At 42.6% G+C, this 27798-nt stretch overlaps 2 protein-coding genes across 2 annotated transcripts; both read right to left on the bottom strand.

The window, feature by feature from the left end:
• Window positions 1-3925: 3925 nt before the first annotated feature.
• On the bottom strand, window positions 3926-13203 carry LOC146890306 (CKLF-like MARVEL transmembrane domain-containing protein 2B). The gene is made up of 4 exons (XM_087900188.1): window positions 12918-13203; window positions 12658-12816; window positions 4925-5026; window positions 3926-4346 (listed from the first exon to the last, which is right to left on the bottom strand). The coding sequence occupies exons 1-4, from the start codon at window positions 13086-13088 to the stop codon at window positions 4050-4052; spliced, it is 729 nt and encodes a 242-aa protein (XP_087756314.1). The 5' UTR covers window positions 13089-13203; the 3' UTR covers window positions 3926-4049.
• Window positions 13204-13358: 155 nt separating this feature from the next.
• Window positions 13359-27587, bottom strand: LOC125399185 (chemokine-like factor). The gene is made up of 4 exons (XM_087900187.1): window positions 27128-27587; window positions 24335-24493; window positions 16910-17008; window positions 13359-13759 (listed from the first exon to the last, which is right to left on the bottom strand). Exons 1-4 carry the CDS (start codon window positions 27509-27511, stop codon window positions 13658-13660), a joined length of 744 nt encoding a protein of 247 aa, XP_087756313.1. The 5' UTR covers window positions 27512-27587; the 3' UTR covers window positions 13359-13657.
• Between the last annotated feature and the right edge of the window lie 211 nt (window positions 27588-27798).

Raw genomic sequence — 27798 nt, 5'->3', positions numbered from 1 at the left:
CCCAGACCCAAATAATCACACAGACACTATATTAATTACAATGCTGCTTGGCGAATAGCTTAGGCATATTCCTGGATAACTCTTATATCTCAAATTGACCCATTTCTATCATTCTGTGTATCACCATGAGGCTGTGGCTTACTGGGTAAGGTTCCAGTGTCTGTCTCCTTCAGCAGTTACATGGCATCTCTTTGACTCCACCTGTTCTCTCTTTATAGATCCCTTCCAGCCTGGTTATATTCTATCCTGCCAGAGGCCAAAGCAGCTTTACTCATTAACCCATAAACGCAACAGATATACAGAAAGACATCGCACATCAACCCAAAGTCTCTCTACAGCTGTCTTTCCTTTATTATTAGCATTTAAGCACTTGAAGTTGATAAAGCATTGCATAATCTATCTCTGGGGATCTTTATTGCCCCCTTGTGTTTATTAAGCATATCTCTTACAGTATGATTAGATTTTTCTATAAACCATTTGCCCTATAGGATTATTTAACCTTCCTTGTGTACAGATTTTCCACTGATATCTTTTAACAGGCTCAGATTTGTTATAAGTAGGCACTATGAAGGAATTTTTTTCTCTATCCTTTTCTTGTAAAGGTATAATAAAAAAGTAGTCTTCTGAATCAATCACCATAATAGACCATCTCTTAGGTAATGAAGACGACTAGGGAATTCCAGACCTGTAAAGCTTTCATTAACAGCTCTTCTATCTGTTATCATTCCCTATTTTCCAGATTTCTTTTTAATGACAAATATAGGAGAATTCCAAGGACTGGTTGATTCTTCAATATGTTGAGCATTTCGCTGCTCCTGTACCAGCCGTTCGAGTGCCTGCAATTTTTCTGATGTCAAAGATCATTGTTCCATCCATACAGGTCAACCATTTTCCGTGTATGGCTATTTGTACCTTTAAAAGATCAGCAGCTGTTGCACCCTGTTTGTGTACAACCGGAATGGTCAGAGGCTGCTCTTTATAACACCTTCTAATATTTTTTTTCAGAAAACTATGTTAGTTTATGGTGTGTTTCTGAGATTAGAGTGAAAGAAATACACACCTGGCACTGAGACCTTAGCCAGTGAAAGAAACTCCTTTAGTCCTGAACCCAGAACTAAAGAAACACACCTTGAGTCTGAGAGCAGTGCTGAAGTATCACACTTTGTCCCTAGAATCAGAGCTAGTGAAACACATATAACCTGGACCTAAATTTAGAGCCAAAAGACTAAAAAGGACCCGTGAGAGGAGCGCAGCTCGACCCTGAATCAGCACTGTTTCTGCCCCTGTACAACTGAAACACAACATCAACCAATTCTTATGCAGGGAACCAACCAATTCCTGAGCATCCTGACCCTGAACCCAGAGCCAGTGAAAGAAACATACCCCCGATCTGATACCTTAACCAGGGAAAGAATCACTTTATCCCTGAACCCAGAACCTAAGAGACACACCCTGACTCTGAAACCAGTGCCAAAGAAACACACTTTTGTCCTTTGAATCAGAGCCAGTGAAAGAAATACGCCCTGGCCCTAAGATTAGAGTCAAAAGGATAAAAGAGACCAGTGAAAGAAACACAGTTTGGCTCTGAAATCAGAGCCATTGATTGCTGCCCCTGACCAATTAAATAACCAATCCCTGAGCAGAAAAAAACTTCACCCTGTGAAAACTCAGCCCTTAAGAAGCCCTAGATAAGCCCTTCCGCTTGTTCAGTTGTGGGCTGTTCTTCACCACCCTGGTAGGAACAGACACTCTCCTGGACTCCTCTTTCCCAAATAAATCTCTTTTCTCAAAAGAGTCTTGGATGAAGATCTTCATTCACTGGCTCTGAATAGAAAAACCTGGCTGGGATGTTCCTTAGGCGACTGAGCAGAAAAACCTTTCTGAGACACTCCCTTAGCAGACCTGAGCAAGGCTGAGCAGAAAAAGCAACACCTTTTGGCTGGGACGGGAGGCTATTGCTGCACCTCTGTATCAGCTTCCCTTTAGCAGAGTGTAGCAGAAGTAACATCTTGGGCCGCAGAAGAAGCAGATAACTCTGCCAGGATGATCCCTCAGAGGAGGAGCAGAGCAGAGCTCAACAGTAGCGGCACTCCAAGAGAGGAACACGATTGTTATATCCTGGGAGGAGACCCTCACGCACTGCACCTCAGCTTCAGGTAGCCTGGCTTTCCCACAAGTCTGGATATCTTTCCCTCCAGGACTGAGCTGTCCTATTGTGGCTCCACCCCCAGAGCTGTCCTGCTGCCGCTCTAGGTATGTCCTGGCTTCTGGATAAGCCAGGATATCTTTGCAGCTCCAGAGCCGTGACACTCCTACTTGCTTACTGTCCTCACCAGGGATTTGATCTTGGGAAATCTCATAACCTCTAGAACTACCCCATTGTTTGATGACCCTAGCTGCATCTCTCGACCAGGTTCTCCGCTGTAACTGTGGACGAGGCTTTCAATGCTGCTGTCACTAAAACATTTTTAGTCTCATGGAATGATCCTGTTCCAAGTGGCCCAAGAATTTAAAATCTGCTTCTCAAAAGAGGAATGCATACCATATAAAACAATTGCTACCGTAAATTTCTTCAAATCTAACATTTCTATAGGATCCCAGTTAACTCCTGAATAGCCTAGCATCTGGTGGTCATTCTTGAGTGGTAACTGAAAAAATTAAGGTTGGTTTCTAATAACCTTGGGCCGCTCCTCTTCACTTTCGTAATGCAAGCTTTATTGTCAGAATGAGATTAAAATAGCAAACAACACACAGGTTTCATGTGGTGCTACTTCCCTAGCTGGCAAGCAGTGCATACGTGGCATGTGGTCACCTGCATGGCTGATCCACAGAGACTTACATAGTGAGTGCCCTCTTGAGAGATGCTCAATATGCTGTCCAGTCTCAATAGAAACTACTTCTGTCTTTGGCTCCTTTCTTCCAGAAGTCCTACAAAGAGATGCAAAAAAAAAAAAAAAAAAGGCTGCTGTTTTTGCCATATTTTGGGTCTTTCTCGGGAGTTTTATCTTATTTCTGGAATACTACTTTCTGCCATAAATATTAAAAGATATTTAGGTTTTTAGATTATTTTTATATGTATGGGCATGCTACCTTCATGTATGTATCTATGCCACATGTGTGTGTGGTGCCCATGGAGATGAGAAAAGGGTGTCAGGTCCCTGGAAATGGAGCCACATATGCTTGTGAGCCATCATTGGGTGCTGGGAACTTAACCTGGGTGCCTGGAAAAGCAGCCAGTGCTCTTAACCGATGAACCATCTCTCTAGATCCACTGCCCCAAATCTTTAAGTTTTCATCTTTAAGCATTCCCTTTCATGTTTTGTTAAAGGCTTATTCTATGTCTCTATGCTTTTCTATGTGGGGTATGCGCATGTGAGGGTAGCTGGCATGTGGAGGCCCGAAGGGGCAGTTGGATTGTGGAGTTGGGGTTACAGGTAGGTGTCAGCCACCCTTCCCGGGGTCCTCTCTAAGTGCAGGATGCTTTAACCAAAAATCCGTCTCCCTAGTTCCCAAGCTTTCTGTCTGTACTAGTAAAAAACCTCTTCGGGACTCAGCCTTGTCTGTGGGTTCCATTCTTTAATTCCCAAGACAAGGGAGTGGAGCCAACGCCTGTGTCGGGCACAGCTGAGATGAGAAAGTCTGCCATGCGCACAGAGCAGCACCATTTGTTAATTCTCCATTTCAGACTCAGGACTCCAGGCTCCTCCCTACTGATCTCCTCCCTTCCTTGTCTGTCTTCCCTTTCCCCTCTGGAGGAAGATTCCCTCAGGGTGGCTAGATCAGCTAGGGCAGTGGTTCTCAACCCGTGGATCACGACTATTGGGGGCCTTCTCTCAGCACCCAAATCTCCAGGAGTTTCTGTGGGGTGAAATGCACTGGACAAATATTGTCCAACTTTTAGTATAAAATTCGCTTAAAAAGGAAATTTACTTTCCAAGAGGTGTTTATTGATGGAAAGAAAAGTAGGCTAGGAAGCCAACAGGGGAGCATGTAGGAAGGGCTGACCACAAAACTTGCTGCCATTCCTGACCACAAGTGTCGATGTCCAGTCATTTCTTCTGCTTTTTCTTCTCCTTCTTCTCCTTCTTCTCCTTCTTCTTCTTCTCCTTCTTTTCTTTCTCCTTCTGTGCTTTTTCTCTTTCCTGTTTCTCCTTCTCCTCTTTCTCCTTTTGCTTTGCCTCCTCTTCCTCTTTGGCCTCCAGCATTGCTTGTAGTTTTGGGTCCGGCATTTTGCCATTCTTGTCTGGAGCAAGCAGAGTGTACTTTCGGATCTTCTTGCCTTTGAGGTGTCTCCTTTGAAGACATAGGTCAACAACAGCAAAAAACGCGGCAATTGTCATAAGGATCTAGGGAAACAAACGGATCATCATGATTTTCATCACGCACCTAGAAGGAAGGCACAGATTCCCGTCCCAGTCTATCATCGGAGGTGATGCACAGTGTACCCCTAAATTTCTCCCTCCCAGACTCACCCTCGGTCTGCTCTCCCTGGTTCCATGCCCAGTGCCCCTCATCTGGTTTATTTTTTTCCCCCCTTTGGACAAATATGAGGGAGGATGACAGGTAACTTGTCTGCTTCCCTAGACACGACCTTTAAAAAACGTGTCTTCTCCATTAGAAACTTTGACCAACATCTTAAATTTGCTTTCACCCCCAAGTTTTGTTTGTTTGAGGCAGTGCCTCATGTCCCGCAGACTTGCCTTGAACTCACTATCGAGCCAAGGATGGCTTTGAACTTTGGGTCCTCTACCACCTGACTATTAGCAATTATAGATAGGCATGAGGCACTACAGTAGCTTCTTGCAATGCTGTAGATCAGGTTAGACCAGCACTCTACAGATTCAGCACTGCCACCCAGCCCTGATCCCAGGATTTTTGTGAGGCTGATTTGAGGAAAGCCAACTGCTCAACAGAAGCACCTCACCATAGCTGCCACGTAGGCCATAGGCATCGTTCTTCTTGCGTTCCAAGCAAAGACCACGCCGCCTATGAGGAACCCGCAGGCGAAGAGATCGTTGAAGAGGTCCTGAAAACGGGAGAGGTAAGCTGGTCTTAGATAGCTGTGCCCCACCCACCCCAGACACAGCACAGTTTACTCCATGTAACCATGATCAAATGCCCCTGCACAACCCCGATAATTTAAAACAAAAGATACAAAGGTAAATATGCTTCTGGCCAAGCAGATCAACCATGGCTCCCTGCTGGCCTCTGTGAGTAGAGGACAGAGTCTAGACTTAACTGCCGTCAGCCCAGGTGAGACACAAGATCCCATCTTGTCTACCAAAACAGGTGTGTGGTGCCAATCAATAACCATGTGAGTAAATGCATAAACAGACGACTTCACGGGATCTGTTAGGTTCTTCCCCTCTTCATTTCTGTACTGTCCCCTCCAGAGTTTCCACGAGCAGTGTTGCTGGGAGGATGTCCTTGCTCTCTGGGAGCCTTGAAGTTCCCTCTTCACCTAACCCTGCCTTACCCCCTGGACCACACTCCCTGATTGCTTCCTCTTTCATCAATTTTTTTTTCTTTCATTCCTTGGCGATCTGGTCCTCCTTTACCACGTACAAGCTCTCTTCTCCCAACACAGAATAAAACCAACCAAAATTCTAAGTAGTTATGTCCCCTTTCCCCATTTTCTGTTAGTTATTTTTTTCATAGAATATCTAAATTTTAAGTTGTTTTTAATTTTAGTGGAATGTATAATCACTCCTGGCAATATTCCTAGTAACTCTCATTGAATATTCTGTCCAACTGTTTTTTTAAAAAAAGTTTTGCTTATTTTCATTTTGTGTCTATGAGTGCGTTGCCTGCATGTATGTAATCTGCCAAATGTGTGTAGTGCCTGAGAAGGCCAGAGAGGGCACTGGATTCCCTGGATCTAGCTATAGCAGCTTGTGGGGTGTTTGGGTGCTGGGAACCCAGCTGGGTCCTCTGCAGAAACAGCCAGTGCTCTTAACTGCTTAGCCTACTGTCTGGCTGCTGTCCCCGTGTTTTCAATGCTGCCTCTGTCATATGTAAGTCACAGGAAGAGTGTAAGTCTGAATCCTCTGATCTACGTCTATGTTAGCACACCATTATAAAACACAGTAGACTGGGTGGCTTAAACTACAGATGTTTATCCTCTGGCCTTCTGGAGACTAGAAGACCAGGAGCAAGGCACCAGAGCCCTCTCCCTGGCTGGAGGCAGCTGCCCTTCCCTCTCTATCTTCCTATGACCTGTCTCTTCCTGTAATGATACTAATGGTGTTGGATCAGGGCCCCAACTTCTTTACGTTTTCTGTTTATTCTTAAGTTGCTTCCTCAAAGGTCCCATCTCAGGGAGAGGGACACAAACATCTAGGGAGGACACAAACATTCCATTTGTAACAATTCCATTAGTTAATCCATGATCTAGCACCAAAACTTAGGGTAACTCTTGCATTTGGTTGGGCAAATCTATTTTGGTTATTCTTTTCATTTTTCCAAAGAATTTTATTTGTAATGTTTTTATTAGCTCATATTAGTTATACTTAGCAATGGGCCCTTATATTTTATTTAATAATTTATTTGTTTTTATTTTATTTGCATTGGTGTTTTGCCTGCATGAATGTCTGTTTGAAGGTATTAGATCTTGGAGCTACAGTTGTTAGATACCATGTATGTTCTGGGAATTGAATGTGGGAACTCTGAAAGAACAGTCAGTGCTCTTAACCACTGAGCCATCTCTCCAGCCCCCTCATTATATTTTGAACATGAATAGAAAGGAATTGATCACACACACACACACACACACACACACACACACACACACACACTGTCACCTTCTCTTTGTCTTTCTTCCCACTTTGGCTATTCTACTTCTTCCCAACTATTCCCATCTTTTCCCTGCCTCCCTGCCCGTGTGTGTGTGTGCGTGTGTGTGTGTGTGTGTGTGTGTGTGTGTGTGTGTGTGCGCGTGTGTGTCCCATTGAGATTCACTGTGGTTGTTTTGATGTGCATGGGTGAAAATTTGTATTCAGAAGCACAGGAACCCTACCAGTGGCTACCCTACTGAAGAAAAATGTCTCTCCTTTCTGCATCCGTCTTTGACTACATATAAATCTTTAGGTCATGGGACATGAGCATCTGTCGCTTCCACGAAGGGCATTAATGAACCAAATTGTGTTTATGTAATCACAGCCGTTGAGAGTTCAAGAGATAACAGCCACATGGACCATGTCTAGAAGCCAGAGATCACCCTTTGGAAGATGTTGGATGAGGGTGACATAGGATGCACCATTTGTGTCTGAGTGTTCAACAGTCATTTATTTCCAGTACTTTGATTGGTTACAAAGTCTCTGCAGTCACTGCTGACCAAAGACTTTTATATCATCTTTAATGTTCTGTAGAATGTCCTATTTGCTCATTCTCTTTGGATGGATACCTTGCTCAGCCTAGATCTAGTAGGCAGGCCTTGGACCTTCCTCAAAGCAATGTGCTAGACTTTGTTGACTCCCCATGGAAAGTGGATGGAGGTCAAGGTGGGATAGAAGGTGGTGGGGAAAGGGGGTGGGGAGGGAGTGGGAACTGGGTTTGGTATGTAAAATGAGAAAAGATAGTTATTTTAAATAAAAAAGTGAAAAAAAACAAATAAAAAAATGAACAGTGGCTACCAAACTGTTTGCCTCATAAGATTTGCTAAGATCTTCATTTGTTTTCTGTAGTGGCATTTTATTTTACAATAAAAAGTAATAGATAAAATAAAAAAAAGCCCTGTTTACTTGCAATGCCTTTTGCAGATTCAGAACTCAATTCTGAATGGAACTGCTATCTCTGTGGTAATAATTTCATACCAGGGAATTCATCATACAGTAATTTTGGCTTTTCTTTTGGTGTCCATTCACCAGTTTAACTTGTCTTCCAGTAGGTTTATTCCTAGACACCTGGGCATCTCTACATTGTTCGAAGGTCACACGTTCTCACTGCTTCTGCTGATGGGCTCTGGGAACCTTCATCACCCACTTAGTTCTACCGAGGCTGCAGATTCTTCGGTGTTTTCTGTAAGGAGGCTCATGTTACATAGCAGCAACCCTTGTGTCTCCATCCCAGTCTGTATGTACATGGATTTTCTTGTCACATTTTACGCAGGTTACAATTTAAAAGATGTAAGAATTAGGAGGATTTCTAAACAAAGGCTTCACCGTGAAATGCAATGTTTGTTGAAGATTTGGGTAGATATTTAATAAAATTGTCCTTTATTTCTCATTTCGTAAGAGCTGTTGAAAATTACTATTCATTATTACCAAATGGTTTTATTTACAACTTAAAATATTTTTTGTTATAAATACAACAGAGTAAAAGTGTATTCTTAAAATTTGAAGACCAAAAACATATTTGCGGTCCTGATATGGTTGCTGCTTCACTGTGATACGTTGCATTCTAATACACTGTTATATTGGTGGGCTAATATTTTATTTAATTTTTTGTTTTTTTTTTCAGACAGGGTTTCTTTGTGTGTAGTTCTGGTTGTCCTGGAACTCACTCTGTAGATGAGGCTGACCTCAAAGTCACAGAAGTCGTCCTGCCCCTTTTTCCCGAGTGCTGGGATTAAAGGCCTGTGCCAGCACAGCCGGGTCTAGTCTCTTCTTTCACGCTAAGGAAGGCCCATGTTTATTCTTTGCTGTTGTTGTTGTTATTTTTGTTTTTCAGGACAGGATTTCTTCATATCGCCCTGGTTGTCCTGGAACTCGCTCTGTCAATAAATAAAGCCGGTGTGTGGTCATAATGATTCACCTGTCTCTGGAGTGCAGGGATTAAAGGCCACTCCTACCCTTGTTTATTCTTAATCTAATAGATTATTCTTAATCAAAATGGAAATAGATATCAGAAGATATATCACAAACCTTTCAAAAGAGAGAAAAGGGGAAAAGGCCAATGGAATAGAATGTAAAAACTAGAATTGAATTTCACACTTTTTTTAAAAAAAAATTGACAAAAATGATATTTCAGATAAGTCTAAAAAAGATTAACTAACCAATAAAATAATAAACAGAGTTATGGTGTTGACAAATTATTTAACCAATGGCCAGGATAGTGAGGTAGAAGCCTTGCTTCCCGGGGCACCCTAACGCATGGGTAAAATTACTTAAATGCAACAAATAATAAAGCTACCAGGTGATGTGAGCAAAGAAGACATCCATCTATGTAGACTTATTCACCTTCTTCTTTATTTGAACTGGTGTTTTATATTTTCTTAGTAAATTGTTTCTTTCTAACTTTCCCAAATTTTAGCATTAAAGTTCATGTTTTCCTCATGACCTTCTAAAGATCTAGTTTTCATATTTGCATTATTTTTGTTTTTTATCCTTTTTATGGGTTGTCTATTTTATTCCTTTTTTTCACAATGAGATTAATTTTTGTTCTGTTCCTCCTCGTCTCCTTCCTTTCTGACAGTGTCTTTCTATGTAACCTGGTTGTCTTGGGACTCACTATGGAGACGAGGCTGATCCATCTGCCTTCACCTCCTGAGTTCTGGAATTAAAAATGTGGGCTACCACACGTGGAAACTTTTTATTTTCTGAATTCTCACTATTGATCTTTGTTTCTTCTTTCATCAATTTTATGGTTACTTGTTGTTTTGTTTTACTTATTTTTTTGTTTGAGATAGGGTTTCATGTATGCCTGGAGAGCCTCAAAATCATTGTGTTGACAAGGATGATCTTGAATTTTTGTTCTTCCTGCTTCTCCTTATGAGTTTTAGGATTCCATAAACACACCACTGCATTCAGTTTTTGCAGCGATGAGACTCAGACCCAGAACTTTGCACCTGCTAGGCAAGCAACATCACTAACAGCTGCATTCTCAGATCCAGTGTCATGTGCCTCAGGAATTTTCTTAATTCTTTTGCTTTTGGTATTTTCTTCCTATATGTGCTAGATTTTTTTCCTTGTGAAGAAAGGTATCATGCTGGGATAGTTTAGCAACCTAGGACACCACTTGATTTGGGCTAAGTATACAGTCCTATTCTTTCTTTTTTTAAAAAAATTTATTATTGCATTTTATGTGCTTGTTTTGGCTATGTGTATGTCTGTGTACATGTGTGTCAGGTGCCTGTGGGGTTCAGAAGAAGGTGTCAGACCCCTGGAAGTGGAGTTACGGATGGCTGTGAACTGCCTGCCATGAGAGCAGAATGGCATTGAGCTCAGTCTTCCTGTTTTGGCTTTTGAGTTTTAGGATTATAGGCATATGCTATTAAAACATTCACCATGTTTGCCAATATCTGATTCTTAGTTTGGAGAAAATTGAAAAGACCAAGTGTATCACAAATCTCTTCATGCCTTGGCTGTGGTTCTGCATTTATTGCTGTTATGAGTTCAGAGGTTGTAATTAGAACATCAGCAGCATAAGGCATGCATTTTTTTAGGCTCTGGGCAGCAAAAACTCAGGTTCCAAACATATGTAAGGGAAAGATTTTAGCTTCCTCATTCTCAACGAAAACCCACCCCTCCCCTCCTCACTCCCACAGGTCTTACTTCTCTGTGTTGCTTCTCTGTGTTGGCAAAGTGTATATGTCTTTTTTTTCCCTCCATCTTTCCCCTATGGATTCAGTATTCTCAAGTTGCTGGTTTGATTTCCTAAGCCTCTCCTTGGCTTTGGCTTAAGGCCTTGTGCAGGCTAGTTTGATGTTATGAACTAGAGTCATCAGAGAGGAGGGCACCTCAGTTGAGAAAATATCTCCATAAGACCTGGCTGTAGGACATTTTCCTTTTCTTATTTTTAAATTTTTTTAAATTTATTTTAAATACCAACCAGAGTTCCTCCTCTCACCGAACCCATCCCCTCATCTACTCCTCAGAAAGGGTTTTTTTTCCCTGATGGCGTTTTCCTAATTAGTGTTTGATGGTGAAAGGCCCAGACCATTATGGGTTGTGCCATCCCTGGGCTGGTGGTCCTTGGTTCTACAGGAAGCAGGATGAGCAAAGCATGGGGAGCAAGACAGAAGCAGCATCCTCCATGGCCTGCGCATCAGCTCCTGCCTCCCTCCAGGTCCCTGCCCTGCTTGGGTTCCTGTCCTGACTTCCCTTGATGCTGAACTATGATGCAGAAGTATGAACTAAATAAACCTTTTCCTGTCCAACTTGCATTGGTCGTGATGTTTCATCTCAGCAATAGAGACGCAAACTAAGACAGGCCTCATTTCTTGAGAGTATTTGAAAATCCATATCTCAAGTTCCTGAGATGGCGTCTCGTGAGTCACTCCCAACAATCCACAGCTTGTATTGTCACTACTCCTGTCTTCCATCTCAGAATTCTTATATCCCCCCTTCTATTCCTCCCCTCTCTTCCTCCTTCTCTTCTCCTCTCCCCCCTCCTTTTTTTTCTAATTTCTCTTCCTTCCTTCTTTTTAGCTAAGTTATTTAATGAGAGCAATATTGATGACATTTCAATTACTATTTTAGGTTAAGAATAGGAGGATTGACTTTCATGGTTTGGCAGACTTAATTTTACTGATCCTTTTCAGTTCCTTCACTGGCCATGTGGTCTCTGTCTTTTTACATTCTTTTCTCTGCATTCTGCTTCCAAAAGTTTTCAGTTTAGTTCTTGTCTTCTTCCTTTCTGACCTGGGGGTCTTCATGACAACTGATAGATCCCTGGACACCAACAACTTTTCTTTAAAATCTAATTAATTAATTAATTAAGTTTGCTTTTTGAGACACTGTTTCTTTGTATAACAGGTCTGGCTACCCTGAAACTTGCTTTGCAGACCAGGTTAGCCTCAAACTCAGAGATCCTTCTGCCTCTGCCGTCTGAGTGCTGGGATTAAAGGCGTGCACCACCACAACTTGGCCACTAACAGCTTTTAACAAAAGGGCAGATAGATAGGTGGTCACAGCTAACAGAAGAATATTCCATTAAGTTTGGATCTTTCTTCTTTTTCTTTTGTGTGGTTTACTAGTTGAGTTTAGTTGAAGGGCAGGTTATTTGCCTTCGGGGGGCTCATTTTCTGGTTTGTGAAGTGAAAGAAATTGGGGAACCAAGGACTTTAGAGGTGGGAAGTGAACAAAGGGAACTGGAAGTTGAGGTGCTCGTTGGCTAGGAGGGAGGTAGCTGGCTACGTTTGGTGATTCTGTAAGTGAGGTAAGGGAATTCTAGTCCTGAGACCTAAGACAATGGCAAGAAGTTTACGTGTGGTCAATCTCACTACGGATTGTTGCAGTCCCTGAGGCATAGAAAAGGGACCAGAGGAATGGATGCTTGAGGGACTTCCCAAGCTCAGCCTCACCCCATTGGATGACTGTTTCAGGCTGACCTTGCTCCTGAAGCATTCTTCCTGTTCACTAGAGACCTGACATGGTTTTAGCCATGTTTGGCATTTCTTTCACCCTCCCTTACTGGTTTATGCAGAGTCTGATTTTCTGTGTCGAATCCTGGACTGATATCCCAATGAGACGGATGCCAGCAAAAAGCATTAGCAAAATTGGCTGATTGTTGAAACCCTGCCTATTTCTGAGGACGGCAAAGCCTCAATTACTCTTCTTTGACCCAACACAGTTAGGTTTTGGGGGAGCATTTTCTGCCTGTCTTCAGTTCTCTAACCCAGCTTCCCACCCTGAGCACCAGTAGAGGAGGTGAGATTGTGTATTTTCCAGGTGCTTTTAGAACGTGATTGGCAACAGCTTTCTTACATTCTTTACTTACAGTCATAGGCCAGTAGATAAAGAGTAGGTATCTGTTAAGGGCGAAGCTGTAGAGGAATATGAAGAAAGCAAAGAAGGATACTTCCATCGTGAGGAGCAGGATCAGGATGGGGTGTGTGGCCACTGTTTCGAAGAGGTGTAGTCCAGCGATTATGCAACCCTGGGTGGAAAAATACATACTTTTGAGCTGTTGCAAGGGTTCTCCCCGACTTCTAAGGCCCTCCTGTCCATAGACACCCCTAGAATTCCCATCCAGCTTACCAAACTCACGATCTTGACCTCAGCGTGTCCCATTGTCCAGAACTCTTTATTGCTGTCTTTGAATTCCCACTTGTAGCGTCGAAACCCTTTTCTTGTGCCTACATCATCCTTGGGCTGGTTTGGTGGCCCACCTGCAGGCGCAGGCGCAGTTTCAGGCGGAGGCGCGTCCATGGTTGGCAGTAGCTCTCAATTTCTCACTGCCCTGCCCTGCCTGCAGTCCCTGAACAGGCCCAGCTCAAGAGAGAGCCTGGTGTCTTCAGACCCGTTCAAGGATGGTGCCCAACTGACAGCTGGGACTGCAGAATTCCAACGCCTATGTTTGGTCAGCGCGAGCCCGCCTCATCTCGTGGACCAGCAGGATCGCCCCCACCCCAGCGGATGTCGAACATCCCACCCTCCACGCGGCAGAATGCGCGGAGCCCCACTGGTCCTAGCGAGGCCTTCCTTGAAAAGGAGTCCCAGGTTTGTGGCTGTTGCACCCTGGGTTTCTGTCCCTTCTGTCCTCCTGGGACAGCCTTGTGGAGGAGTGGATAGTGTAATGTGACTTTTACACAAAGCTACATGAGGAAGAAGAAGTGTTGACGATTTGGCAGTCCTGTCTTTATGGCCACACACACGTGTGCTTTGGAGCTCTGTGATAACCTGGAAGGAGTGATTATATGCGGACACGAGTCTCTGTCAAATGCTGGAAGGGCTGGGTGACTTCATCATAGCTTCTGTCTCAATGGGCGGTGGAGGGCTTAGTTTCCTTTCTCAGGGCGTTTTTTTCTGTTTTTTCTCATCTCATTGGAGACCAACAACGCATCGATGAGACACAGGATTGTTGCCGAGAGGCACAGGACCTGTCAGACACAACACAGTTGAGAAGGAAAGGCCAGACTACTTTAATAACAAACTCAGCGTCCATCTCTCATTACTGTTCCTCTCTGACGATGTGAAGAGCTACAATTGGTCCCTCCTGGCTGCTGTCGGCCAGGTTTGTTTTCCCAAGAAAAGGGAAACAGGGCGGTTTGCTGCCCACAATGGCCTGATCTTATGACCCACTAGCTACTAGACCAGTGGTTCTCAGCATGTGGGTTGCGACCCCTTGGACCTAATGATCCTTTCACAGGGCTCCCCCGAACACCAAGGGAAACACAGATATTTACACTTCAATTCCTAATTATGGTGAAATTACAGTTATGAAGAACCAATGAAAATGATTTTATTGTCGGGTGTCACCAAAACATGAGGAACTGTGTTAAAACAACCCCAGCATTAATTAGGTTGAAAACTACTGCATTTAGTCGATGTCCTTTGTAGCTCAAGTGCCTGGCAGAGTTGAACCTGGGTGGTGGATGGTCTGGAGCTCTCTGAGGAGGGGACAGGTTTGAGATTCAGAAAACCCTCCTGCAGTGGCTATGAGATGAAGGGAGGGTGAACCTGGATAAGGCAGGAAGGTATGGAGGTGAGCTGATGCCAGTCCAGGCAAGAAGAGAGGAAGGTTGGAGGTGTCGGGGGGGGGGTCATGAAAGAGAAATCTCCCGTTGATGAGTGGTCAGACTGGGACCAGGGTTGATAGCAGCTGGTATTCCAGCCATGGAGAGTTCTCTTTGTGGGCTACGTGGTGACAGCTTCTTAGGAGGCCTTGTTTCAGCCCCTGTGTGAATTTCTTAGTAGAAAGGGTTCTGCTCCCAGTGCTCAGCTTCAGCTCTGCACAACGCAGTCCCGTTGGCAAATACTCACCAATTATGGGATGGACTTATGGAATTCAAACCCTTTTCAAAAGTTTCTGCATTTCTATTTAAGTGTGTGTGTGTGTGTGTGTGTGTGTGTATGTGTGTGTGTGCATGTGTGTATTTGTGTGCATGCATGCATTTGTGTGTGTGCATTTGCATTGTGTAAGTCCTATTCAAGATCTTAAAATCACATAAACTCAAATCTGTGAAAAATAAAATTATGCCCCTGCAGGTCCCTGTCTATCAAAGAGACGGCATTCAAAAGTTCAACTGTGTAGAGGTTAGAGATAACCTCTTTACTCTAGGTTAGTGAAGGAGTCAGCTCTCTCCTTCCACTGTGTGGATTTTGGGGCTTGAATTTGGGCTATACTGCTTAGTGGCAAGTACCACTGGGACATCATACCTGTCTTAACTTTCTTTCTCTTCTTGGTTATTTTCTGTCCACATAATTAAACCAAGTTCCATTTCCTTACTCCTCCTATTCTCCAAAAATTTGATTGGCTATTTCTTGCATTCTTCCATTCAGTATGAATTTAGGTTCATTTTTCATAATATGAAAAAATGATCATAAAAAATTTTCATAAAATTTCAGTTTATCTAAGTTTTGTGACCCAGGGCAATGTCTTTAACCTCAGTCTAAAGATGCACCCATGTGTCTGTAAACCTGAAAATTTAAAGCCTAAGTCCAGGACCACGGAAGTGGTGCTGTTGGCATAGTGTTGGCCTGGTGTGCACAAGGTCTGGGTTTGATCCCCAGCACTGCAGAAACCACGCATGGTGGTGCATAGCTGTAAACCAGTATGGGATGGGGAATGTGTAGAAGCAGGACAATCAGAAGTTCAAGTTTATCCTCAATCCCAGAGCAAGTTAGAGACTGTCTTGGATTAGAGACCTTATTTATAAAACAACAAGATTAAGGAGGTGCCTAGGCCGTGCTGGACACACACTAGGTACTTCAACACAGGCAGGATCCCTTCCGCCTTGGTCAAGCCAAGCTACTCCGTTCTGACAGTGCCCCTTATATCTTTGTTTAATATAGTTCTCTAGTCCAGGAAGAAACAAAGTTGCAGTGTGGTGCTTTGAATAAGAAGCGACTCTGTAAGGTTTTGTTTCCAGTTGGTGAGCTGTTTAGTAAGGACTAGGAGGCATGACTTTGGTGTAAGAGGTGTGGCATTGGGGGTGGGTTTTGTGGTCCAAGCCATGCCTAGTCTCACTCTCTGCCTGCTGCCTGTGGGTCAGATGTGAGCTCTCAGCTACTGCTCCAGGGCTATGCCCGTCTACCCACTGTCCTGCTCCCAACCATGGTAGTCACAGACTCATCCTCTGTAAATGTAAGCCAGACCCCATTGGAATACTTTGTTTCATAGTCTCTTTACAGTAATAGAATGGTAACTAAGACACTTAATTATAAGGCATTTTTTCCTTGCAGTGTTTTATATGTATCATGTATCATTTGTAAAAGTTGTTCCATAGACTAATAAACTTATTTGGAGAATACATTTTGTGAGTTTCATGAGTTTCAGGTTTGGGTCACTTGACATTATTTGAAGATGTCACTACATGAAAGAGAAGGGGGTTTTGAGAGATGGCTCAGTGGTTAAAAGCCCTTGCTTTCCTTGTAGAGGAGCCAGGTTTGGTTCCCAGGACCCATGTGGAGGCTCACTACTGTCTTTAACTCGAGTTCCAGGAGATCCAGTGTCCCCTTCTGACCTCCACTGGAACTTGCTTGCATGTATACATGCCGACATATATACATACATACATACATACAGACAGACAGACAGACAGGCAGACATACTTAAAAATAAGTAAGTCTTCTCTGTTCTGTTAATAACATCATGATGGCCTTTCTTTTTCAGGGTCCTCATATACTCTTTTTTTCAGGGGGTGTCAAGACAGGGTTTTTCTGTGTAGCATTGGCTGTCCTAGAACTCACTTTGTAGACTAACCAGGCTGTCCTTGAACTCACAGAGATCGGCCTGCCTCTGCCTGCTGGTGCTGGTATTAAAACCGTACACCACCACTGTCCAGCTTATATTATTTTTCATTAAAAATGTTTGTATTATTTATTTGTGTGTGTATGTATAAGCACACATGTGCCCTAGTGCACTTTTGGAGGCTGGAGTACAAATTGTGAGTCAGTCTCTCCTATCATGTGGGCCTTGGGAATGAACATAGGTTGCTAGACTTGGTGGTAGGTGTCTTTACCCACCTAGCCATTTCACTGGCCCCAGACCACTGATCTTAAATAGAATCATGAATGCCTCTACTTACCCCTCCAATAAAACACAAATGCCTTCTTCGTTTTTCTTGAATTGTTATCAGGGCAACTACTCCAAGGAATGCAGCTGAGATTAAACTGTTGATAAGATCCTGCAATGCAGAGTTGAAATGGGTCAACTCTAAATGAGAATGCAATTTCAAAATATTTAAAGTGGTCCATTACCCATCTAAGGGTGGATACCTTTGGAACGCTTTCTCTTTGATTGACAGGGACCTTCAGGGGCATAATTTTATTTTTCACAGATTTGAGTTCATGTGATTTTTAAGGTCTTGGATAGGACTTTGTCAAAACAGGTTTGTTTTCATTAAAATACCAATAAGAATGTTAGCACACACACATACACATATATGAGAGAGAGAGAGAGAGAGAGGAGAGAGAGAAATAGAGATAGAGATAGATAGATAGAGAGAGAGAGAGAGAGAGAGAGAGAGAGAGAGAGAGAGAGAATGGGTGTGTGCACAAGTGGGTGCAGGTGCCAGCAGAGCCCAGAAGCAGGTGTTAGGTCTCTTGGAGCTAAATTTCCAGGTGGTTGTGAGCTGTCCTATGTGTGTGCTAGTATCTGGGCTTGGGTTCTCTGTGGGAACAGTACCCACTCTTAACCACTGAGCCATCTCTCCATCCTCTTCCACCTTTTCTTAAAGGGGACAGCAATTCTATATTCTGTGGTCTAGGACTGGCCAAAAGTGGCCATTAATAACGTGACGTTTTTTGAAGTTTTATATTTTAATGTGAATTCTTCATTTTTTCCATAACTTATTTATTTTAATATATATAAATATAAGGGTTTGGGGGGTAAATTTTATATTAATACTTCATTCATTTACTTTATCCCCTACATCCAAAAATTAATGCTCTGAAAGTTGGGTTCTGTTATTTTGTGAGCTCATGTGTCCTGAGAACACACAAACCCATCTGAAGAGAGGACTCGATTTTCTGGAATGGATGGCTGTGCTGTTTTCTTTTGTCTGAGACAAGGCCAGAATAGAGTCAGCCCAATATCATTAAGTTCTTGCGTCCTTCGTTTGGGGTTTTGGTTGTAAGCGCTCTTCAACTACAGCCTCCTTTGTGTGCTGGAAGGGTGAGCATGGATGGAAGGGGTTTCCCTTAGAGTGGGACACTGTGCTTAGATGATAGGGCAGTGATGGTGTCAGTAGTGCCAGTTTGTGGACAGGGCCAAAGCCTCGAGTCAAAAACCAGATTTGATCCAGGTATAGAACTGGAACACTCTATGTCTCGTGTGTGTGTGTGTGTGTGTGTGTGTGTGTGTGTGTGTGTGCGTGCGCGAGCGTGTGACCTACATACATGTACTAGAGGACACCCTTGGCTGCTATTCCTCAGGAGCTGTCCATCTTATAAATTTTATCTTTAATTATATTTCATTTATTGTGTGTATGTGTGTGTGGTGGGGGAGGGATGCATATGAGACCCGTGTATATTGAGGTCAGAGGACAACTTTTGGGAGCTGTTTTTCTCTTTCCACCAGGTTTCAGTCCCAGGGATTGAACTCAGGTTACCAAGGTTGTTGCCAGGTACCCTCTGAGTCATCTGACTAGCCCCCTCCATTTCAAGTAGGCTAGGCCATCTGAGCATAGAGCTCCCAGGAATCTTCCCGTGTCTCTCCCCAGTGCTGAGATTACGAGCTTGTCTGTTTTTTTTTTTTTTTTTAAACATGGGTTCTGGGGATTGAACTCAGGTCCTCATGCGTGCAAGGCTTTCACTTTACCAAATGAACCATCTCCTCGCTACATTCTTGATGGCTTAACTGGTGGCAACAACCTGTCTGGGGTATGAACCGAAAGGTAGAAAGAAGTCTGGCCATTCAGTGTAAGAAACCATGGCGACCTTAATGGCTCCCTTCAATATGAAAAGCAGTTCCTAGACTGCCTTGTTTAACTATAACAAAGCAGCCTCAATAGAATTGCCGCTATGCTGGGTGTTTCCACAGAGACGGCAATAGCCGTCTCTGAAAAGTTCACTGAACTTTGTTTCAGAGTGGACAACTGCTAAGGAGAGGAGTCAGAACTCAGCTGCTCGTTGTTGACTCCCATCAGGAGCACGCCCAGGAAAAGGTTATGAGCTACCTGTCCCCTTAGACTGCAAGCACAGCATCCAATCCATTTTTACCCTTTTCTGGGGAAGGCTCTTGTTCTGAAAGGAAAAAAAAGGAGTGTGTGTGTGTGTGTGTGTGTGTGTGTGTGTGTGTAATAGGATAAAAGGGTAATTTATTGAATCTACTTTTAAACCAAAATAAAACAATTACTAGTCTTAAATATTTTAGATTGGCATGGCTTTTTTGTGTATTGATATAGTGTTGAGGTTATCTTTGTTATACTGTAAATATGTTTCTACTCTTGTTTAAGATACTTTTATATATTGATACAAATTTAAGGTTATTTTTGTTAGAACTACTCTTGTTCAAGGTATTGTATCTATACAGTTCATTTAACAATGTAATTTAAATTTCTAGCCCTTGAAAGTTATCATTCCAAACTATTTAGGATAATAAAGAAATGCAGGTTAGAAGTGAGTCATCTATTACAATCAAACTTACAGTCATGTTAGGTATTTTCAAGGTAAATGATTTTAGATATCATGTATTTTAGATAGATGGGTGGTCTTCAAACACTACAGAGATCTATAGAATATGTCATTTAAGATGTTTTAATAATGTATGTCTTTTTTTTTTTACGACAATAAGACATTTCTGCTCCTGGCAGTGCTAATCTACTTCAGAGAAGATGATTTGGCATCAAAGAAACTCCGTATGGTGTTTACTTTCTTTGTGACAAAGATTAGCCACAGGGTCAGAAATTACCATTGCCTCAACTCCTGACAGTATGCTGTCCAAATTGTTCAAGCAGTATATAAAAGAAAATAACTGTCAAACTTTGACAAGCCAAGGTAGGACAGCACTTTAGAATATACTGTTTCACAGAAAATTGTAGCAGATATTCTAGGCCTGTAGACTAAAGATGGATGCCCCAACATTACCGAAGAACCTTGGGTGACTATCCACCTTGGGTGACAGAAAATAGCTGTTCCTGTCATTTCTCACATTTTTTGGAAGCCACTTACTTGCACTTCCTGCTTACTAGGTAATATTACTTCCTTCTTGGGTCTCTGATGGAGTTGAAGACTAGATAATTGTAGTTATAGTTTTCCTTGTTACCAAATTCAGAAAAGAAACTCACAAAAGAGGTACAAAGTATATAAGGTCAAGAGACATAAAATGATAGTTTTGGGTTGGTAATGCAAGTTAGGATAAATTAGTTCAACACTTTGGACTCACCAAGATAGGATGGATAATGAAGTATTTTCTCTGAATTTGTCAAATGTTAATGGACTAATTGTTAATGTAATTATTGCTGATATATAATTATATATAGTTATTGTATGGTGTGGGAAGTCCTTCTCTATATGCGTTGCTTTTATTGGTTAATGATTAAAGAAGCAGTTTTGGCCTGTGATAGGGCAGAGTAGAGCTAGGCAGATAAGACTGAACTGAATGCATGGAGGAAGAAGGTGGAGTCATGGAGAAGCCATGGAGCCCCGCCAGACACAGATACGCTAGCATCATGCTGGTAAATCACAGCATGGCAATACATATATTAATATAAATGTGTTAACCAAAGATATAAGAGCTAGCTAGCAATACACTTAAGTAATTGGTAGTAAGTAATTGGCCAAGCACTGGCTTAAATAATCTAGTTTCTGTGTGATTATTTTGGGAGTCTGGGAGGCTGGGAACGAACAAGAGGCCTCCTACTACAAACTGGCGCTCCAATGTGTGCTTGCTAAATCCACATAAAACCTGAGAGGGCTTGGAAAGGATTCTAGACACTAAAAAACCAAAGTTTAGCCACATTTTTGTTTGGATGGCCTCTGCTTGCTGGCGGCATGCTGCAGCTCCTTTAAGAGAGGTCTTCCTGATTCAGCAGTAGCAAAAAAACCCAAAACAACAACAAACAGACAAACAAACAAAAACCCACATGGTTTCAAAATGACAGCATCTTAGGCCATGCTGCCAGCATGAACTCTGACTCTTTCAGGAGGCTGAGTATTTGAATGGGATTTGTGAGTAGCATGTTACCAACTGCTTAATGGCACGACATAGACCCACTGTATTCCTGGAACTGGAGCTGTGTGCATGGCTAGCAGAGGCGGTGAACAGACCTCTGCCATGTTGAAATGGGTGGAGCCAAAAGGGAAAGCAGCCTTGGTTGTAGCCAAGACTGCTTAGCATTTTTTAAAAAATGTTTCTGATCAGAAAATAATTACAGATACACAATAAAGACATATTCAGATAAAAAAAGATCTCTAAATGAGTTACAGTGTTGGATAAATGTATGCAGGCTTGGGAGAGGGAAGAAAAAGAGTATAAAGAGTTATAAAAAGAAGCAAATATTTTTTTAAAAAATAAAACAAAGTCTTTAAAGGAACAGTACAAACAGTCAGATTAAAGGAATAAAGAAAAATAAGTCATATAAAGATGGAATATACACAGAGAGACTGGATTATGTGTATACTATTGTGTTTTCTTTAACGTATTTGACTGTGAAGGAGCTAAGTACAGAGAGATATTTCGTTGTATGGGCTGCTAAGATAAACCAGCCTATGTATTTTAAAGGTATCTCGATTCCCAAATTTGGGTCTAAGGATTTGTTGTTTTGGAAAAGAAGTTCTGCTTTTATTTCCAAAGAGGATAGAAAGCTGTGGATTCCTTATGACTAATATGGTTTAATCAAACAAGACCCCTTGAAGCAATGGTCCAGATGGCCCAGCATCCATGACAGCTACAGTAAAGCCGGCTGAGATGGACCTGCCACACAGGATACTCCATGAAAGACCTGATTAACAGCACCCCAATCAGCAGGAAGCAGTTTAGAGAACTATGCCCATATTTCCAAATATTGTCTACAAATTTTGTTTACTTTAAAAGGGGGATATGCTATAGAGATGGATACTTTGCATTGATATGGATCTTGTTTTATTGCTACAAATGTAAGGTCAGTTTTGTTATATGCATATTTCTGCTCTTGATTAAGGTATTGTGTTTGTGCAGCTCATATAAAATGTAATGTATAATTAAGAAATACAGGTTAATAGATAGTCATCTATCATAGTCAAACTTGTAGTCATGTTAGTTAGGTTTTCTAGATATATAGAGATATATTTCAATTAGATAGGTATTCTTCAGATCTTCGAAAGACTACAGAATATGGCATTTGAAATGTTTTAAGAAATTAGGACTTTTCATGACAATGAGACACATCTGCTCCTGGCAACATCAACCTACTTCAACAGGATGATGGGCATCCGTAAGGAGTTGGTTAGCCATTCGGGCAAGAAACTGCTCATGCCTGGACTGCTTGACTGGACTTGCAGGACCCACAGAGAAACGACTGCTGAAGCTGCCTAGTGAAGGTCGAATAGTCCGTCCTATGAAGTAGGGGTTCCTACTTCCTAAGAGTCTGCCAGACACTCTGCAGGACACCGAAGAAAGTGGCTGACAAACTGCCTATATAGGCAGAACTGTCTTTGGAATTTCCTGCTTCATGGAAAAGTCTGACAGATATGGGCCTGGAGGCTGAAGACAAATGCTGCAATGGTACAGAAGAACTTTGGGGGACCGTCCAAGCGGCGAGACGTCTCCATCAATTCTAGAGTTTTGGAAGTTGCTTATAATGCACTTCCTGTTCACTTGGATAATAGTATATCCTTCTGGAGTCTTTGATGCAGTTAAAGAATAAAGAGATATAATTATAGTTTTTCTTAGTTATGATAAAAGATAAAGTAGATATAAATATTGTAACTTTAATTCTGGCTTGATACCTGTTTTGCTGTATGTAATTTTACTATGTTAAAGTTAAAACCTTTTTTTTTTTAAATTTAAACAAAAGGGGAAATGGTGTGGGAAGTCCTTCTATATATGTGTTGCTTTTATTGGTTAATGAATAAAAAAATCAGTTTTGGCCTGTGATAGGGCAGAATAGAGTTAGGTGGAGAAGGCTGAACTGAATTCTGGGAGGGAGAAGGCAGAGTCAGGGAGAGGCCATGTAGCCCTACTAGACTCAGACTTGTTTGAACCTTGTCAGTAAGCCACAGCCACATGGTGATAATTAATAGAAATGGGTTAACCAAAGCTATAAGAGCTAGCTAGCAATACACTTAAGCAATTGGCCAAGCAGTGATTTAAATAATATAGTTTCTATGTGGTTATTATGGGAGTCTGGGTGGCTAGGAAATGAACAAGTGGCCTCCTACTACAATTGCACTTATTGTATATAGTTTTTTTTTATGTTAGTTAAAACTTTCACTTTTCATTTAGATGAAAAGGGGGAAAATGTATGATAATTTGTTGTGTTCTGACAAATAAAGCCTGCCTTGAGATTGGAGGGTGGAGCTAGCCACTAGTTAACCATAGAAGCTGGGCAGTGGTGGCACATGCCTCTAATCACAGCATTCAGGAGGTGGAGACAGGATCTCCGTGCTTTGAGATGGAGGAAGGAGACAGGTAGGAAGCAACTGGCAACGGCTCCAGTTCTCTCATCTTCCAGATCTGTATCCCAATATCCGACTCCTGGATTTTATTGATTAAGATTTAGATTCGTGCTTCAAAAGCTAGTTTGGGGAAAAAAAACTGAGACCTTATCTTCAAAATGAAGAATATATATATATATGGTGCTGGAGAGTTGGTTCAGCAGTAAACAGCACTTCTGCTCTTTGCAGAGGAACTGGGTTGGGTTCAGAGCCTCCATGTGGTGACTATAATTCCAGTTCCATGGGATCTGACACCCTCTTCTGGATTCTACAGGCACCAGGCATGCTTGTAGTGCACATTTACACAGGCAAGCAAAATTTCTCAGAGACGTGCGTTTGAAAAGAGAGAAATACAGCTCAGCAGTGGAGTGCGTGCCTGGCCCACACAGACCTCAGGTTCAATCCCACCACCACATAAAGGAAGTGAGATGTGGATGAGACAGGAGCCATGTCAGGGTTGTTCACCGAACAAGAGAGAATGGCCAAAGCAATCCAAATACCTTATGGGATATGGCAGCTTGATTTTCTTTTTGGATGCTGTGTAGAGAGTGTGTGTGCTGGTACGTGCTATGCCATCTCTATACACATTCTAATGTTACAGAAACCCTATGAGGAGGGGCTCCTCCTCACACTTCCCCCTTTCTGCATTTCCTAGACAGGGAAACTGAAACTACAAGGTCTGATGACAAATGCTTGTAACCCCAGTACTCAGGAGTTAAGTTGTTTCTCCCCTGGGACAGGACAATGCTCCGCCAAAGCTCTGCCATGCACTTGTCTAGAGAGCTCTTTTGTCTTCCCTGGAGGAAAGTGAGGACAGGCTAACTCTTGGGGACAGGGGCAAAGCTTACATGGAAATTATGCAAATGAACACTTACAAGCAAAGGCCAGTGGATACAGACCAGCAAGTGATGAAGGTTTACCAAATATACTATGACAAAAAATAGGACGATGCAGGTTTCCTGAATCGTGATTGCTATAAACATCTCATGGCCGCCACCAATGACGAAACAAAACACCGATGCTGCAACAATACACTGCAAGAAAAGAACAGGTTTGTTCAATGCATATAGCTGTTTATCTGTAGCACATATTAACTGACAACGTCTGTTACATTTAATTTGATTATACTGAGGTAGTCTCTACTTTAAAAAGTGTGTGTGTGTGTGTGTGTGTGTGTGTGTGTGTACACAAGTTTTTGCCGTGGCGTGTACTCAGGGATGCTGGGATAACAGGCCGCATCCAACCTCATCCAGCTTCAGATCTTAACTCAGGCGGTCAGGCCTGTGTGGCAAGCTCTTTAGTTCCGAGTCATCTTTCCAGGCCCTGCCTGTATTGTTTTCCATGGATATTTTCTTTTTAACATTGTTTTAAATGAACTAACTCTTTTTCTTTCTTCTTCTTCTTCTTCTTCTTCTTCTTCTTTTTTTTTTTTTTTTTGTAGTACTGGGAAGAAGTACGATACTACTGAATTACGTTCCTAGCTTTCATTTTTCAATTTTTAATTAACTAGTTAATTTTTTAGCGCTAGGGATCAAACCCAGGGCCTCCATTATGCTAGGCACGCAATCTACTACTGAGCTACATTCCCAGCCCTACTTAAACGTATTATTTTTAAAAGTTAATTAATATACGTAAATAAAGATTGAACACAGAAATGTTTTTAAATTTCTTTCTTCTTCTCTATCCAAACCTAGTCTCTCTGTTTTGTTTTTCAGATAGGATCTCTCTATGAAGCTCTCGCTGGCCTGAAATCCACTATGTACTACAAACTGGCCTCCAACTCACAGAGAACCACCTGCCTTGCCTCCTGAGTGCTGGGATTAAAGGCGTGCGCCACCACTCTAGCTAGTCTGTCTTCTGCAAAGAAATCACTACTACTGGTTTGTATTTCTAGAAGGAAATCCAAGTATACACTGGTTAAGTAAATTGATGTTGATTTGGGCAGAAATTGTGAGTTAGAAAACCTGACTAACTGAGTTTTCTTTCTATCCATTTGATTACACCAGCCATTCCCTGGGAGATGCTGGGATTTCTCCCAGTGACCAAGAGCACACAATCTTTGTCGGATAGTAAATTCTCAGATGTATTTGTGTCTCTTTCGAGTCTATTCTCTCATTGAGTTGTCAATTTTAAATGCTTTTCTTTTTAAAACTGTGTCTGTGTGTCCCCATAGAAGCCAGAAGAGGGTGTCGGATCCCTGGAGCTGGAGTTGGAGGGGATTGTGATCCAACTGACCTGATTGCTGGAAACAACTCGGTTAGAGCAGCAACTGCTGGGCCTTATCTCTGGCCTCCAGAATGCTTTTCAAATGGTAGGGTGGCTCACTTGTATCATATTACTATTTGATTCAGTTCTCTGTTTTCAGATCGTTTATGATACCCATAATTGTCATATGTTCTCCAACACAATTTGATTGAATCTTATAATCTTTCCCTTTTAATAGGATAGGTTATTTTAAGAGTTCCAATAGCAAATCATCCTTGTGTTTCCTCTTTGTGGTATATGTTTTAAAAATACAAATGGGTTTTTTTTTTGTTAATATATTAACACTTTCTCCCCCCCCCCCTGTTCTGGGGATCCATCCCAGGACCTTACACATGCTAAGCACTGGGAGCCCGAACATTAATGAATCTTCACATTGGTGCTGTGAGATTTCTATTTTGTTTGCTTTTGCTAAACCTGATCAAGTTTTGATGTCAGTGTTAGACTTTGTAAAATAATCACTCATAAAAGGACAGGGATCCAGCTCCCTGGTGGAGTGTCTGGCAAGTCGCAGGGCCCTGGATTCGGTCATCAGAGAACATAAGTCATCCCGAAATTTTAGTTTCTCCCAAAAGATTGAGCATCATCCAAATGATATTTCATGATCTGAAAGAGCTGACCCTAACCATGTCTGGTCTGATTCACTTCTATAATTAAAAATCCCGTTGCTTATGTTTGCACGTCATGGGGGAGCGAGTGCAAGGGACACAGGGCGCTTCACAGGCGATGTTCCTCTCCTTCCACCCTGTGAGTTTGGCAGACCAAAGTCTCGTCTTCAGGCCTGACCATAGCAGCATTTACCCAGGAGTTCCCTTGCAGGCCCCTTGCTTTCCCTCTGCTTTTAGATGTTGTTCTGTTTGAATTTCTCTATTTTGGGATCAGTTCGGGTCATTAAACTTTCCCTCCCAGAAGTTGTGTGGCCCCGGCTGCAGACATTTAGATGCTTTTCCCCCATTCTTACTAGTGTCCTCTTCCGTTTTTCCCAGATTATTGCCTGTTGTGTATTGCTTGAGTAGGTCTTTTAGATGGCGGTTCTTACCAGTTGTGCTTGCTAGTTTACAACTTTTTGCTGTTTACCCACTAATTTTCTACTTTCATTTGTGAGGGGGAGCCCTCAAGAAGGAGGGGAGAAGGGGAAACCCCACTAATTTAGTCCTGAGAATTGTGTGATGTTGGGTCTGTGGTGGCTCCCAGCACTTACTCCCAGCACTCTGGAGATAGAGGCAGGCGGATCTGTGTGAGTTCAAGGCCGCCCAGGCATAGTGAACTCAAAGAACAGAACAAAACAAAACAAAAACAAATAAAAAACAGTGGAGCTTTTGCTCCTGCAGTGTCTGCACTCAACTCTGGAGGCCACCACCCTCCCTCCCTCCACCCACCCAGGCAACTAGGCAGCTTCTGCTCACCATCCTCAAGACTTTCAACATTCCAGTAGTTGAGAAGAAAAAGGACTGGAAGCTGTCTCTGATTCTTTCTGGGACCTTGGTCCGGCTCTCAGCGCGTTTTTTGACCGATACATGTAACTTGATCTTCTTAGACAGCTGGTGAGATGACTTCTTGTGACTCTGTGCGGGCTTCTTTGGTGGTAACCTGCTGGCACCCTGTTCTCTCTGAACAGTATGTAGAGATTTACTGGATGGCGTGGCGCTCAGTGGAAATACCCTGTGAGAAGCAGCAGGAGGGAGAAACTCCCATGACTCGAAGCTTGAGGGAGCATGCAAGAGCTGAGATTGAGATGTTGTGCCACTGGGAGAGTGGCTGGACTCACGCCTGGAATTTGCAGGCTTCATGGGGGCATCCCAAGCCTGACTATGTCAGGCTGGCCGTGGGGCGCCTCTTGGCGCCTGTCCCCTTGGGGAACCAGCGTCAACGGCTGCGGGCAGCCTATCCGCGTGCACCCGCACTGGATGGCGGCCACCCAACCTCACAGTCTGGTATCTTTGTGGTGATCTGGGGGAAAGGTACTTTGCCTAGCCTGGAAACTCAGACTCCAGCAACCACACCTGCAGGAGCTGCTGCCAGCAAACCCAGAGAAAAGGGGTTCTGGAGTCATTTGGGGGTATGTCTGGCCAGGCCC

The sequence above is a fragment of the Myodes glareolus genome, chromosome 22 (genome assembly GCF_982192425.1).
Source record: "Myodes glareolus chromosome 22, mMyoGla1.1, whole genome shotgun sequence".
Classification (NCBI taxonomy): Eukaryota; Metazoa; Chordata; class Mammalia; order Rodentia; family Cricetidae; genus Myodes; species Myodes glareolus.
The sequence above is the reverse complement of the archived record's forward strand: the minus strand, read 5'-3'. Positions and strand labels throughout refer to the sequence as shown.